Here is a 16828-nt window from a genome sequence, read left to right on the forward strand (position 1 = left end):
ACTGTGACTATATGTGTGTGCATTGTCCTGCTGGGTGACTTCCATTTTGTGTCTCTCACTCAGCTTGCTATCCCTATATTTTATAACCTGAGGGGGCTTGGTGCATCAGATTTATTATAATATAATATAGGATATTCACAAGATATACTTTCATTGTATTTTTCTCTGTGATTTTAGTCACCATATCTCTCCCGAATCCCTGTTTGTGCCAACTACACTGCGCAGGGGTTTGGGTCAGGTATTGTGCTGCTGACAAATTGTACTGTGTTACCTTATACTGCAAGTTATAACATGTCTGCTTATGGAGGTAACGGTTCTGGGGCTGAACACACTAGGAGTAGTGCTGAAGCCGCAGATACCTTTGAGGAAAACATAGCAGCTGAGGGCTCTGGTTCTGGGGGTTCCTTGCCACCCAGTGGGACAGTTGCAACGGAGGTCCAGAATGACCCGCCATGGGCTACCTTCTCCACACTACTGAATACGCTAGTTACTAAACTAACTAACGCCCCATATGGGACCTCCTATGCTGGTCCAACCGTATATATGGTCCCTGCGGTTAATCCGCCGTGGGCAGATAACTTGTCCGCTCAGTTAAAGAAATTGAACCAGTCGCTGACTACTAATAAGTCTGACATTCGCTCGCCTAAGACCAAAGGGTCCTCTAAGCGGGCCATTACTTCCTCACAAACAATCCACTGTTGTCACTGACACCTCGTCTGATGAGGACGGCGTTTACACTGACCCCACAGATTTGGATACGGATAATACTGATGGGGATCACAGTTCACATGTGGATGTTCCTGATGTATTGGAGGCTATAAATTTGATTCTGCAGATTACGGATGATCCCGAGCCATCCGTTCCTCCTAAGAAACCAGACAGATTCAAGCGTCAGAAGGTGGTTAAACAAGTTTTACCTCATTCTGATCACCTGGTTGATATACGTCAGGAATCCTGGGAAAATCCAGGTAAGAAGTTTGTGCCTCACAAAAAGCTGCTTGCTCGCTATCCCCTCGCGCCAGAGCTGTCTAAAAATTGGGAGACAACTCCTCCGGTGGACTCGCATGTGGCTAGGATGGTGGTTTCCTCAGCTCTGCCTATCACTACCATCACGTCTCTGAAAGAGCCTACGGATAAATGTGTGGAGGGTTGTCTGAAAGCGATTTACACCCTCACGGGTGCTGCGCATAGGCCCACTATTGCAGCTACATGGGCTGCAGAGGCTATTGAAGCGAGGGCCTTGGAGTTAGAAGCTGAAAATCTCTTCTGACTATGCTAGACAATGCTTGTCATATATTGTCACGGCTTCTCGATATATTAAAGAGGCGGCTTCTGATGCCAGTGTTCTGGCAGCCAAGGCTTCTACTACATCAGTCCTGGATCGCCGGATATTGTGGCTGAGATCCTGGTCTGTGGATCTGGATTCTAGAAAAACACTGGAGGTACTCCCTTTTAAGGGAGATATCCTGTTCGGGGAGGACTTAAATAAGGTAGTGGCTGATTTGGCTACTGCCAAAACAGCCTGTCTGCCAAGTACTGCTCCTTCTGTGGCGAAGGCTAAAAGAACTTCCTTTCGTCCTTCAGGTAAAGCAAAAGGTCAGGCGTACCACAAACAGGCCCGCACTTCCAAACCTGGTAAGCCAAAACCCAAAAGAGCCTGGACTGCCCGTCAGCCAGCTTCCAAGACCGATAAGCCTGCAGCATGACGGGACGGGCCTCCCCCTGGGGACCCCGGGGTGGGGGGCCGGCTTCTAGGGTATACCCAGTTGAAGACCATTTCAGATGCTGGGTACGGGAAGTCGTCACTTGAGGTCACGTCATAGCCTTCAGAAACCGCCCCCCTCATGGATTTTGCCTGACAGACGTCCCTTCGGACCAGACTAAGGAAAAGACTCTTCATTCGGTGGTACAGACCCTCCTGGACACAGGAGTGGTAGTACAGGTGCCTCTTGCTCAGAGAAGCCAGGGGTACTATTCTCCGCTGTTTCTAGTCCCGAAACCGAATGGGTCCTCCCGGCCCATTCTCAACCTCAAGGCATTGAACAAGTTTGTGAGAATCTCCAAGTTCCGTATGGAAACCTTTGCTTTATCGTTCTGGCCTTGGAACCTGGGGATTATATGGCAGCATGTGCTGTACATCATATCACATTGAGAGGGCAGCGAGCCACAGGAAGCATCACACGGGCATAGCACCAATGGCCTGCTGCATGAACCGGGAGCGATGTGTGGAAGCAGCGCGCTCAGACCTCAGTGCCAGCCAGGACAGACACTGTAGCGATAAGAAACCAATTTTAACACTTTGGAACGTGCCACCCTCATTCTATGTGAGGTTGCTGCATGGAAGCTATAATTATATGCTTGTGTAACATGGAGAGAGCTTTCAGTGAAGGCATGGTTTGGTGTATGGAATACACTACTGCGCTGTTTCCATCATGCTCCATGACTGTAGCATCGGATCCTTTATCAAGATGGCCACCATTATCTAGTTTGTACAGGTGCTGCACCATATTGCCACTGTTTTTGTGAGCCACAGTGATACATGGATGTGCAGCACTGAGCTCCATGGGGGATGTGGCAATCTGGTCTCATTACGGATGGGGTAGAGACTGCCTACAGGAAGGAGGATGAGAGACTGGTCACCTGGTGCGACACTAACAATCTACAGCTAAATACATCCAAAACGGTCGATATGATTATTGATTTCAGGAAGCTCCCTCCTTCAGTAAACCCACTAACAATTGTAGACAATGGAGTGGTGATAGTAGAATCCTTCTGGTTTCTAGGCTCCACGATCGCCAAGGATTTGAGGTGGCAGGCTAACATTTACGGCATCATGGGTAAGGCCCAACAGAGACTGCATTTCTTAAGTCAACTTAGGAAGTGCAAACTGCGGCGGGAACTCCTGATACTCTTTTACTCTGCAATCATACAATCTGTCCTCAGCAACTCAATAAAAGTGTGGTTTGGCTCAGCCTCAACTCACGACAAGAACAGATACAATGAATTGTTAAAGTTGCTGGTAAAATCGTAGGGACTAATCTCCCGCCAATTGAAGACATCTATCGGGCTAGGGTCACGAAGCGGGCAGAAAGGATCATCAATGACCACTCCCACCCCGACCATGACCTATTCCGACAGGCGGTACAGCTCGAGGCTAGTGAGGACAGCCAGACATAGGAACAGCTTTTTTCCCCGGGCAACTATCATGTTGAACTCGACTACCCTAGACCATCCCACAACCTTGCACGGAAAATGCTACTCAAGCACCGCCATGCTTCCCTTCTCAATGTTGTGTTATTCTGCATTTATGTCATTGCCGTCCTTTTGTGCTGTCTGAGAGAAGTGGTTATCGGAAACAAATTCCTTGTGTACTCAGTATTTGGTACTGATATACTTGGCAATAAAAAGTGATTCTGATATCCTACACTATACGCTGCACATTCCATGACTGGCTGTTCTGCTGTATGCTCTGCTCCATCTCTGCTGTGTGTATAAATGGGAGTACAGCTGTACTAACACTGTGCACTGCAATAAACCCAAGCTCCTGGTTAGGTCTATCTGGCTGGTGTGCCTACAAGACTTTTTCTTCTGTTGGTGTCTACTGTTGACTACCAGTGTACATCACAAAATAGGCATACAATATTGACTAATAATAATATAACTGGGGCTTGCCTGCACTCCATAGCAGTTATAAATAGCTTACTAGGTGCTACACTGAGTTAGTGCCTCCATCCAAGCTCTCAAATGATATTGATAGCAATCCATCATGGGTTGGCTTGGGGAACCTTACCTGGAGGAATCTACTGCAGGTCAGTGAATCACTTCCCTGATATACTTTCTCAAATAATGGACACTGTGGCCGGAGAGACTAGCCAGCCACACGTGTAATGGCGTCTGCGGCACTGAAGGGGTTAACCCTCGTGCCCGGCACCATGTTACGGACTGTTTAAAAGTTTGTTTAATGATGCGTTTTACTTTTAACATGTCATATGTAGTGCTCTGTGCACCATTGCAGGAATGCACGTTTAACTGTATCTATTTTATATTCAAGACAGGCTCTGTGTATATTTAAAGGGAAACACGTGTTTAAATGAACTGTATTTAAAGGAAAAATGCAGTTACTATAGATGTCTGAATAAGCATCTCTTATCCTCTGGAAATAGGAAGTGGCATGCTAATGGCTCTGTCCTAGCAGCGAGGTGTGAAGGACAAAACCTTTTGATGTGTAAGTTCCTTAGAGAGAGATGCTAATCACTGGGTCTATGGGCTTGGAATCTGTTTTATGTAGGCGATTTGATATACGATCCCTGAATGGCAGATACAGGAAGGAAGACTGTTTGTTTGTATTTTGAAGCTATGTGATAAATTTATCAATAGTGAATGTTAATCTGATACCAAACATTGTCTGGTGACAGGAAGGAGGATATTGTTTTATTGCACTTATATCCTTGTAAAATGTAATTTATTGGTATTTTGTAAAATAACCTGATTGGTTGGAGAAGACAGGGAGGGCTTACCGCCCCTGTGGTACTGTGTGGAAAACTGACATAAAAAGGAGACCTGCGTACCTCCAGAGTTGTAGTTATTGTAACATCTTATTCTGCTGAAAACATCTGATTGTATGCTGTTGCCCCTAGCAATAGGGAGGAGCCTTTTTAAAGGTTATCATTGAGCAATAAACATCTTTGCCTCAAGAAGACTGCTTCATCTTGTGACCAACAGGGTTAGGCCAAACCTAGCCCCATCCTCCGTCTGTCCAGGGAAGCACCTAGCGTCTCCAAGCTCCGCCTTCCACCAGCTACCGGTAGAGGCCTAGCAAGTGGCTAGTGGGGATTTGTCAGCACCACACAGCTGTGGTAAAGCAGTGCGTCGGCACATACAGAGCAGAACCGTGGTTCCAAACGCCACGGCAGGTTAGGAGTTTGGTGGTGGCAGCAAGAACCCACCCACAGCACAGTGGGTGGAGTCAGTAACAGGCGGTTAATGACGGTAAGCAGGAATCCCCTATGTGGTCAGGCCTCGTGCGGCTTGACCTTCCAATCTGTGTGCAGTCAACGGGAGGCGAAAGCTTTCGTACGGTACCGTCCTGTCACAGACACAAATACCGTTAGGTACTTAATAAGGGATCTAGTAATTTTTTAGTCCCGAGTCCTGACCATCTGCTATAAATGGATCCAATGACATAATAGATACACCTCAATGTAAATATAAGTCCACTGTGCAAGAGTTTCAGTCAGGTGTGGAAGAAATGCTGCAAAGTAAGAAAGTTTAAAAAAAATTGAAGTCAAGTTTTCTTTTATCAATAAGCAAAATGCAACGTGAATGAACAGAAATTAAGTTTAAATTAAATCAATATTTGAGGTGACCACCTTTGCCTTCAAAACATTATAAATTCTAGGTACACTTGCTCACAGTTTTTGAAGGAACTCAACAGGAAGGTTCTTTCGAACATCTTTGAGAATGAACCACAAGTCTTCTGTGGATGTATGCTTGCTTAAATCGGTCTCTTCATGTAGTCCCAGACAGACTGGATGATGTTGAGATACGGGCTCTGTGGGGGCCATATCATTACTTCCAGGACTCCTTGTTCTTCTTTACACTGAAGATAGATCTTAATGGCATTGGCTGTATGTTTAGGGTCATTGTCCTGCTGCAGAATAACCTGTATTGCATGATGGATAAGTACCTGCCTGTATTTCTCATCAATGAAACACAAAGATACAGGCAACATTGAGATATAGTGGTCGGCCAAGGAAACTTAGTGCATCAGATGAATAACCCATCATGTTTACTTCCCTTCAAAATCGGAAGATGTCCAACAGTGCCATCAGAACTGGTAGGCTTTTAATGAGGGGGGTGGCACATGCACTGGAAGAAAAAAAAAAAAAAAAAAAAAAAGGGACCCTGCCTTCACCATTTGTACTGGGTCCCACCATTTCTAATGGCAGTCCTCTATTCTCACTTTTGGTGACTTTAAAGGCATTTGTTGAGCAGAGACCTAATGGTGACTGCCCAAACAAACCAATCACATGGGGTCCCAGGAAGTCTTCTGCCAAGGCCAGGTCTTTGCAGTGAGCTTGAAATTTCAACGAGATTATACCCTAAAGTAGGGACAGTTGCCATACTGTAGCCTCGTGCATTAATTGCTCATCCCAATTGTACTATTCTTCCAAACAGAAGAACCTTGCTGTGTTTTCTGGAGGGGGAGGTAGCTCTCCAGTCTAGGGGGTTCCATGTCACGCAGCAGGTGCACTCATTATTCACCAAACACATTTCACAAGATCCACCGGTAGAGCTAGTTATTTCTGAGGAGACCTGGATGAGTGTTTTAGGGTTCCTTGATGAGTTGGGGGAACTACTGTTCTATGGATTCAGCGCTTACTAACAAATTGGTGTTAATGGCAAACCACACACACAGGATCCCCATGGAATGCCAATAATTCAAAATCCCAATTGATTATGCCTCCCACAGCCAAACCCTACCAGTCACCTCCTACAGCCTAACCTTCACCATCGTGCCTAAAGCTAACCCAAGTAATTGCCATCAGGATCCTGACCATTGGGATGCCACTGTGTATCCTGCAAAGATCCAGACCACATACATCTAGTATATGAGAGGGATTGGTTCATATTGTATTTAAGACAATATACTACGGTCTTTTTCATGAGACCATAACATTTTAAACAGTTCTAGAACTAGGGTAGACCTCTGTTTCTACTCCTATCTTCTCTTAATCATAGGGTAGGACACAGCAGGATCTATTGCTTAATACAGGCTTTCCCAACCACGGTCCTCAAAGCACACCAACAGTGCAGGTTTTAATGATATCCAGGCTGCAGCACAGATGGTTAAATCAAAATAACTGAGCTACTAATTAAGTCACCTGTGCTAAAGCCTGGATATCACTAAAACATGCACTGTTAGTGTGCCTTGAGGATCGTGGTTGGGAAAGCCTGGCTTAATAAGCCACTTATTTATTTTTTAAATGTTTCATTACCATGGTAAATTCAGGGATCAGACTTTGGTTCTGAAGTTGCCAGTATTGCAGGCATTCATTCTTAGAACACATACTTGCATAACTACAGGTGTTGACAATCGTATGTTTGTTGCTCCCTTGCCCAGGACATTAAAGCACAGAGGGGATTTGCTGGCTACAGCACACTGGTCACTATGGCAATAGGATACATTAAGACAACAGCTGAGTATAGTTTCAGATTTGACAGCAATTGTAGGAGGCCAATACAACCTCTTTTTTTGTATGTTTTAAGTTTGTCACACAATTTTGACCAAAGAACAAAGTTCTATTTAAAGCATTTTATTTCTCTGCAGCCTGTCCACAAGCATGTCTCTTAAAGATGCGTTTTACAGTCAGAACAAGAAAGCCAAGCAACACAACCAGACTAACCAACACAATGGCCACCAGCACCCACTGTTCCAGGTGGCCAGACTCTATGGTCATTCTGGAAGCCTGGACATGTCCTGCTCCAACCACCAGCAGAGGACCCAAAGTCACTGATCCATGTTCTCCAGTAGATGAGCCTGCAGGGAAAGTCACAATAGCACCTTCTATTAATGTTAATGCCAAATAATGCTACATACTGTATGGTCATTGTTTTGCTCACAAGTTACTTTGTTTTAGTCACATCAAGAAGAGTGCCAGGCATGTCTCAGTTTAGGTCCCTTATGTATGCAGTTTCTGCACTCCCCACAGACTGAATGAACTTGATGCGGATTTATCGATCTTACATCCAGACCCTTGACCACCCCACTAGGGCCATTAGTGATCAGACCAAAGTTCACCAATATTAGTCTGAGAAGATTGCTGCCTACTCAAAGGCAACTTCAAGAAGGCCTGAAACTCACCATCTGCAACTGCTCTTTTCCCAATTCTTCTTGGCCTTCCGAGAGGAGATACCAGGTTCCTGGATGTACCAGCACAGTTCTTTGTGACACAGCACTGGCAGATAGTATTGGAGCCATCTACAGCTGTCCAGCTAAGGAGACATTACAGTATGTTAGGCTAGTGGGAAAGTTACTCTTCAGGTCATGCTATATGCTGTGGAATCTCGTTGTAGAGTAGCTGCCTCTAACGACATCCTGACTATAGTTTCCAAGAAAAGTGAAGAGTTTACCAAGGATCACTTGTACAGTTACATTCTGCTTTATCTGAGGCACACCACTATCCTCACATTATAATCCTTGCCTACTATAAGTAAGATGTATGGAGGTTACAGTAGAACATCCTCACCTGCTAGAGGTCTTCACATAGGAACAGGCCTTGTTTATGGGATCTGGGACCCGAGTGGCTGCAGCAGCTCTCAGAGTACAAGTGATATAGATCTGGGGAAGGAAGAGGATATAGGACTCAGGACAAAAGACAGACAAGAGATGTCCATAGTCACTAGCATGGAAGAGGCACACGGTCAGCATTATCTGCCATACTAGAGCCATAGAAAAACCCGATCCTCACCAGAGAGACATCTATCCCAGTGAACCGGAAAGCATCAACCATGAACCGGAGCTTGTCTGGCTCAGGTCTTGGGGATATGAAGGCAGAGGAGGAATCTTCTTGCTGACCATCCACCAGGCACCTATAGAACACATTAGTTATTGGCACAAGGTGGAATCACGAGATCAACCTAAATAGTAACCTGTATAACATACCCATTGTAGGCTATGATAGCATAATTAGGGGTGGATTGGACATCAGGAGACAGAGTGGCAACACAGCTGTCCACAAACAGCATCATAGCGACGTGGTTCTGTGTGTCCACAGAGGCCTCTATGTAGAACATGTCCCCCAGCTGGAAGTCAGAGGAAGGTCTGGGAGCACTCCAGTCATCTGTAAGGGAGTCAGGATGAGAAGAGACCAGATCCAGCATTATCATACTGTACCCCCACCTCACTCACCCATCATCAGCTGCAAGGAGAAGGACAGCCTCTCTTCTGAGGACACAGTGGTACTGAACGGAACCCATGTTGGCTTGATGGCATTGCTGCTCACATTGCCGTGTCTGCACAACATAAATAAACCCACCATCAGTGGTCCAGTGTTACAGGCAAAAGAAAGCAGCCATGTTCATACATACAACAGTGATTACTTGTAGCATCATACTTTAAGTCTGTTTGGATGCAGATCTAGCAACTTTCTGAGTGTATGAGGTGGTGCAGATAGTGATGTCTACATTCTCAGAGCCAAGAGATCGTGTTGTGGTCAGCAGACAAAATAGTACTATATTACACAGCAGTTCTCTCTCATATACACTGTAGTGCAGAAAAGTATTACATTGGTGAGATGCGTTACCGGCTTACAGTAATAGTGTCCTTTCTATGGTGCTTCTTGGGTTAAGCCTACAAGGTCACTTCTCAATGGTGAATGTTGCTGGACGCAAGCGGCATCACCTCCATACCGCCATGACACCATAAACCTCTTGTCTTTCAGCATTCTATCACCAGATGGGAATTGGGCTCAGGTAGAGCATGTAGTCCCCCATTGTGTTGGTCAACAGTGCTACAGAAGCCTGGTGATGTTGTCCATGGTGTGGTATGCAGTCACAGCCCCCCTACCCTCAGACTGGCAGAGAACCCATAAACTAAATCACTTAAAAGTTAAAGAAATTCAGGGCACAACCACTTACCGGGGGTAGAAACACTGGATGGGAACCACAGCAGGGTTGGTCCTGGTGATGGGGACACCACTGGGGGATGTTGGAGTGTAGGTCAGGGAGGTGGTGTAGATAAGCCAATCTGCCGTCATCTATAGGACAAAGCAGAGACATTTCTCCATCATCCAGTCTGCAGACCCTGGTAATGCCAGAAGTTCTTATACAGGGACTGAGTCTTTAATGAAAGATGGCCATCTGTTACCATGACACCTTATATCCAGGACGATCAGCTTGTGAGCAGACTGATGGCATCTGGGAGTTATGGACACTGGGTACAGCACATAAGCAGCCTACAGATATAGTATATAGCCTCCATCGAACAGCCTGGTGCAGGGTAACACTGCCAGGCAAAGCATTACATTAGAGACACCTGAATGCTGGGAGGAGTTGTCAGTCATCCTGGTGCAGCTCGTTTACCGACAGTCAGGAAAAAGTTCAGGGGACAGAAGTAAGCAGAATACCACATGGCAGAGCGTGGTCCTCAGCCAGGCAAAAGTAGTAATGGCCATAAGGGCTGGTAGTAATTAGGTTGCTGTACGTGAGGAGCAGAGAGACCAGTACTTAGGAGGAAGTGTGTGACAGCCAGCACCTGGGCACAGCATGCTGTACACTATGTACCAGCTACACCATAGCAAGGCCTGCCCCATATCACATCTGCAGCAACCCGAGTATAGTATACCTCACACTTACACATGACAGTACCCTGGCACACTGACACGTCATAAATGTTCCCCAGCCTGGGCTATACTCTCCTGGCATTACATCACCCAGGAGAGAGAGAGCACAAGGCAGACCCCATAGTTTCCATTAGAGACTCATCTATATAACCTATTCTATGGATAAAGGGGGATTTTTTTTGACCTGGCTACTAATGAGCAGCACTCAGCCAACACAATCCTTTATCCAATTGCCACCACAGGTTGACTGCCAAGGGCATAGCTAATATACATGCAGGGAGTGCAGCTGCTATGGGGCCCAGAGCTGAGAGGGGCCACCTTCCCTGTCACAGTTACAAGGGCATAGCTAATATACACCCTACCCACTGGTGTCCAGCACACAGTATAGGCCTCAGTAGTTACCAGAGACCTGTGCAAGGGAAGGTTCAGGAGACCTACACTCAGGGTGCACCTGTTACAGTATAGGAAGAGGTTGTGTAGAGCACAAAGCATTAGTAGGAACCCCATGCCTCTGTTACTCCGCTAACTTATAGTAATGGACAGGAGACAGGGACATTATTTCAGTTGCCTGGTGGCCGTCTCCTAAACATCACACAACAGAGTACAGCCCATCATTACCTGTACTGCGTTCCCACACTCCTGGAGGCCAATCTCGAAGACCACACTGGTATCACTGCTCTGGGTGCCAGGACTGCAGGACTGGGGTCCAAGGCTTAGGTCAGAGGCCTTCACCAGCTTCCCAGTCCCATACAGGTCTCTCATCACAGTCACCACCATCACGTCCTCACCACACTGCACACGGATAGGAGAGTTCTGAGGTGGTGCCAGCTGTCTAGACTGAGCAGCTCCCCCATCATACCTAACAGGTGACCCCCATCCTGACACAGGTTGTGCACCCCATCTGGAAGACCCCAAGCCAGACACTGGCTGAGCAATCCATCTGGAAGACCCCAGGCCAGACACAGGTTGAGCACCACCTCTGGGAGACCCCAAGCCAGACACTGGCTGAGCAATCCATCTGGGAGACCCCAAGCCAGACACTGGCTGAGCAGCTACCACGTGAGATCCTCTAGCAGAACCCCTTGAGGAGGACTGGTGATGCCTCCACCAATCATCTGACTGTCGTCTAACAAAGATACGCTCCCCAGCACTGGCCAATCCTGAGCCATAAACCAGAGCCACCAGCAGCAGCCAACTCCACCTCACACACATCCCCATTCTGCCTGCAGGACAAACAGCACAAGGGCAGGAGTGCAGGTATCAGCCCTTTATACCCCTCCCCTCAGCTGCTAATACCACCACCTGGGGCAGGTAATGATCACACTCACCTGATCACTCCTCTCATCACATGCAGCCACCTAATGAGGATACAATACCAATACATATATGACACAAGGCTGATAACTTTTGTATGACATGGCATTATGGGACTTGTAGTTCCACACCAGCAGGTGGGATAAATATCACATATCTGCTTTGCAGTAAAGTAAGTGCTCTGCTCTCAGTTTCCAGAGTTTGCTGAATAGCAGGCGGCCCCATTGGGCCCATTATAGTGTCTGTTTCGGGTTCAGTATGATTTACCGACAGCCATTGACCTTCAGTCAAAATTCCGACTCTGTTAAACACTGCACATTCATTATGCCGGCACGTTCATAATGCCGACACAGTCAAAATACCGACATCTGAGATCCCGACACGTCAAAATGCCGACATGAGTTTTTCTGTTTTTTTTTTGTGTCAATATCGACATAGGTCAACATAGACACCATCTAATTGTTCTGAGTCCTCTCGCATGGCTCGCTGCGCTCAGCACACTATTATGTCCCCCCTCCAGGTCCACTGGGATGGTACAGTATGCAGAAGTCTGTTTTGGGGCAAAAATTCTGCATTTGAAATGTCGGTATTCTGACTATGTCGGCATTTTGAACATGTCAGCATAATGAATATCAGTCGGCCAATGGCTGTCAGTTTTGTGTCTGTCTGCAAATCAACTGCTACACTCTGGTTCCTTTTACTTAAAACATGCGGCAACGGCTGCATAAGTGATGATAAATAGCCTTCAGCAGAGCGTCATGTTACTGTGACATGTTCGGTGTGTGTAATATGTACAGCACTGAGTATACTGTAAATAAAAGATACTAATAATCACACGCGCGCTGACATTACCGGTCTTTGTAAACCTTCGCGGCAGCTTATTTGCGGCAGTGCCGGGATCGCAGGAGAGCTGTTCCGCGATGCATCCGCCGCAGCAAATTACGCTGAGTCAAATCATTGAGAGGTGGCAGTATGGTCCTGTTCAGAGCCCGTTTATACTAGAGATGAGCGGGTCTGGTTCTCCGAGAAGCGGAATCACCCGAACTCTGCAATACGAATCCTGGATCCGAGTGCGGCTCGAGAAATCCCATCCTTACTAAGATCCCAAAGCGAGGCTGAATGTCATCTTCCCGCTGTCGGATTCTCACGAGTTTTGGATTCTATATAGGTCCCCCGTGATCGGCGCCATCATTCACTCCGGCTGCGGAGAGTGTACTGGATGCGTCAGTACTGTGTTATTTGGGCGTGGGGCGGGTGTAGCTGAAAAGAGTGCTCTGTCTGCTCTGCAGTATCAGTTGGGTGCTCTGTCTGCTCTGCAGTATTAGTTGGGGTGCTCTGTCTGCTCTGCAGTATCAGTTGGGGTGCTCTGTCTGCTCTGCAGTATCAGTGGGGTGCTCTGTCTGCTCTGCAGTATCAGTTGGGGTGCTCTGTCTGCTCTGCAGTATCAGTTGGGGTGCTCTGTCTGCTCTGCTGTATCAGTACAGGGGTGCTCTGTCTGCTCTGCTGTATCAGTACAGGGGTGCTCTGTCTGCTCTGCTGTATCAGTACAGGGGTGCTCTGTCTGCTCTGCTGTATCATTGTGCTCTGTCTGCTCTGCAGTATCAGTACAGGGGTGCTCTGTATCTGCTCTGCAGTATCAGTTGGGGTGCTCTGTCTGCTCTGCTGTATCAGTGGGGGTGTTCTGTCTGCTCTGCTGTATCAGTGGGGGTGCTCTGTCTGCTCTGCTGTATCAGTTGGGGTGCCCTGTCTGCTCTGCTGTATCAGTACAGGGGTGCTCTGTCTGCTCTGCAGTATCAGTGGGGTGCTCTGTCTGCTCTGCTGTATCAGTTGGGGTGCTCTGTCTGCTCTGCTGTATCAGTTGGGGTGCTCTGTCTGCTCTGCTGTATCAGTTGGGGTGCTCTGTGTCTGCTCTGCAGTATCAGTACAGGGGTGCTCTGTATCTGCTCTGCAGTATCAGTTGGGGTGCTCTGTGTCTGCTCTGCTGTATCAGTGGGGGTGCTCTGTCTGCTCTGCTGTATCAGTTGGGGTGCCCTGTCTGCTCTGCTGTATCAGTACAGGGGTGCTCTGTCTGCTCTGCAGTATCAGTGGGGTGCTCTGTCTGCTCTGCTGTATCAGTTGGGGTGCTCTGTCTGCTCTGCTGTATCAGTTGGGGTGCTCTGTCTGCTCTGCTGTATCAGTTGGGGTGCTCTGTGTCTGCTCTGCAGTATCAGTGGGGGTGCTCTGTGTCTGCTCTGCTGTATCAGTTGGGGTGCTCTGTCTGCTCTGCAGTATCAGTGGGGGTGCTCTGTGTCTGCTCTGCTGTATCAGTTGGGGTGCTCTGTCTGCTCTGCTGTATCAGTTGGGGTGCTCTGTGTCTGCTCTGCTGTATAACACACTGAGGAAGCCGCCGAGGATACAGGAAGGCGGAGAAACGCGTATGTGAAGAAACAAGTGAGTTACAGCCGGCCGGCTTATTTAAATATTCCAGGAACCGCCTGCTGCCTTAATACATCTATTGTCTCAGTACCCGGTTGTCCGGACCCCAGTGCTAAGGGGGAATAAGGAGGGCTCTCCTACATCTGAGCAAAGACCACATTACAACATAGAGGTTGGTGCGGCACCTGGGGCTAAAGGGAGGATCATAATATCAGCTCAATACAAACAGCTGTGAGATATGTCGTTGTACTGATATATGGACATCCTGTCACTTGAACTCCCTCACATTTCATACAGAGACTGCCATCATATTTTGTTGCCTAAAGGAAGGACAAAGTGTATAACACCTGTCCAAACATTGTGTTGTCATCTGCGTTTTCAGGAAAGCCTGCAACGATTTAATAATCAAGGTAGCAATTCACCAAATCCTTTTCCTTAATTAAACGGACAGTATTAGGCAATCTACAGCGCAGGGACGCCTGCCAAGTCCTAACTGTTACTAAAGTAGTGTTCTCTTAATTAGTGGAGTACACCCGTTTGTGCACAAATATATATTTACAGGAGAGAATTTCTCGCTGTGTATAACAGTTATGCATTTTATACATATTAATTGTTTCATGTATTGATTGTATAAAACAAGAAATCCGGCCGGTAATTGTATAATCATATAATTCTTTTATTTTCATTTGTATTTTTATTCAATTTTATAGCAATATAATTAATTAAAAAAAGTTTTTTTTAAATGCTAAGCGCTGTTTCAAATAGTTTTGTCTTGTTAATTAATTGGTGGCTTACGAACCAGGCCCCAGGAACGTGCGGCTAGCATTTTTATTCAAACATTAGCGCCCAATTTTGTGTTTGTTCTCTGCTGTATAAGTTGGGGTGATCTGACTGCTCTGCTGTATCAGTTGGGGTGCTCTGTGTCTGCTCTGCTGTATCAGTTGGGGTGATCTCTCTGCTCTGCAGTATCAGTTGGGGTGCTCTGTCTGCTCTGCAGTATCAGTTAGGGTGCTCTGTGTCTGCTCTGCTGTATCAGTACAGGGGTGCTCTGTGTCTACTCTGCTGTATCAGTACAGGGGTGCTCTGTCTGCTCTGCTGTATCAGTACAGAGTGCTCTGTGTCTGCTCTGCTGTATAAGTTGGGATGCTCTGTGTCTGCTCTGCTGTATCAGTTGGGGTGCTCTGTCTGCTCTGCTGTATCAGTTGGGGTGCTCTGTCTGCTCTGCAGTATCAGTGGGGGTGCTCTGTGTCTACTCTGCTGTATCAGTACAGGGGTGCTCTGTCTGCTCTGCTGTATCAGTACAGGGGTGCTCTGTGTCTGCTCTGCTGTATAAGTTGGGATGCTCTGTGTCTGCTCTGCTGTATCAGTTGGGGTGCTCTGTCTGCTCTGCTGTATCAGTTGGGGTGCTCTGTCTGCTCTGCAGTATCAGTTGGGGTGCTCTGTGTCTGCTCTGCTGTATCAGTTGGGGTGCTCTGTCTGCTCTGCAGTATCAGTGGGGGTGCTCTGTGTGCTCTGCTGTATCAGTTGGGGTGCTCTGTCTGCTCTGCTGTATCAGTTGGGGTGCTCTGTGTGCTCTGCAGTATCAGTGGGGGTGCTCTGTGTGCTCTGCTGTATCAGTTGGGGTGCTCTGTCTGCTCTGCTGTATCAGTTGGGGTGCTCTGTGTCTGCTCTGCAGTATCAGTTGGGGTGCTCTGTGTGCTCTGCTGTATCAGTTGGGGTGCTCTGTGTCTGCTCTGCAGTATCATTGTGCTCTGTGTCTGCTCTGCTGTATCATTGTGCTCTGTGTCTGCTCTGCTGTATCAGTTGTGCTCTGTGTGCTCTGCAGTATCAGTTGGGGTGCTCTGTCTGCTCTGCTGTATCAGTTGGGGTGCTCTGTGTCTGCTCTGCAGTATCAGTTGGGGTGCTCTGTCTGCTCTGCTGTATCAGTTGGGGTGCTCTGTGTCTGCTCTGCTGTATCAGTGGGGGTGCTCTGTGTGCTCTGCAGTATCAGTTGGGGTGCTCTGTGTCTGCTCTGCTGTATCAGTGGGGGTGCTCTGTGTCTGCTCAGCTGTATCAGTTGGGGTGCTCTGTGTGCTCTGCAGTATCAGTTGGGGTGCTCTGTGTGCTCTGCAGTATCAGTTGGGGTGCTCTGTGTGCTCTGCAGTATCAGTTGGGGTGCTCTGTGTGCTCTGCAGTATCAGTTGGGGTGCTCTGTGTGCTCTGCAGTATCAGTTGGGATGCTCTGTGTCTGCTCTGCAGTATAAGTTGGGGTGCTCTGTCTGCTCTGCTGTATCAGTTGGGGTGCTCTGTGTCTGCTCTGCTGTATCAGTTGGGGTGCTCTGTGTCTGCTCTGCTGTATCAGTTGGGGTGCTCTGTCTGCTCTGCTGTATCAGTTGGGGTGCTCTGTGTCTGCTCTGCTGTATCAGTTGGGGTGCTCTGTCTACTCTGCTGTATCAGTTGGGGTGCTCTGTCTGCTCTGCTGTATCAGTTGGGGTGCTCTGTCTGCTCTGCTGTATCAGTTGGGGTGATCTCTCTGCTCTGCAGTATCAGTTGGGGTGCTCTGTCTGCTCTGCAGTATCAGTGGGGTGCTCTGTGTCTGCTCTGCTGTATCAGTTGGGGTGCTCTGTCTGCTCTGCTGTATCAGTTGGGGTGCTCTGTCTGCTCTGCTGTATCAGTACAGGGGTGCTCTGTGTCTGCTCTGCTGTATAAGTTGGGATGCTCTGTGTCTGCTCTGCAGTATCAGTTGGGGTGCTCTGTCTGCTCTGCTGTATCAGTAC

General features: G+C 47.6%; 1 protein-coding gene across 1 annotated transcript; it reads right to left on the reverse strand.

The window, feature by feature from the left end:
* Positions 1-7300: 7300 nt before the first annotated feature.
* Positions 7301-11597, reverse strand: LOC134935923 (zona pellucida sperm-binding protein 3-like). Its single transcript, XM_063930777.1, has 8 exons — positions 10962-11597; positions 9640-9758; positions 8912-9015; positions 8666-8843; positions 8472-8592; positions 8250-8341; positions 7865-7995; positions 7301-7540 (listed from the first exon to the last, which is right to left on the reverse strand). Exons 1-8 carry the CDS (start codon positions 11559-11561, stop codon positions 7317-7319), a joined length of 1569 nt encoding a protein of 522 aa, XP_063786847.1. The 5' UTR covers positions 11562-11597; the 3' UTR covers positions 7301-7316.
* Between the last annotated feature and the right edge of the window lie 5231 nt (positions 11598-16828).

Source organism: Pseudophryne corroboree, chromosome 6 (assembly GCF_028390025.1).
Source record: "Pseudophryne corroboree isolate aPseCor3 chromosome 6, aPseCor3.hap2, whole genome shotgun sequence".
Lineage (NCBI taxonomy): Eukaryota > Metazoa > Chordata > Amphibia > Anura > Myobatrachidae > Pseudophryne > Pseudophryne corroboree.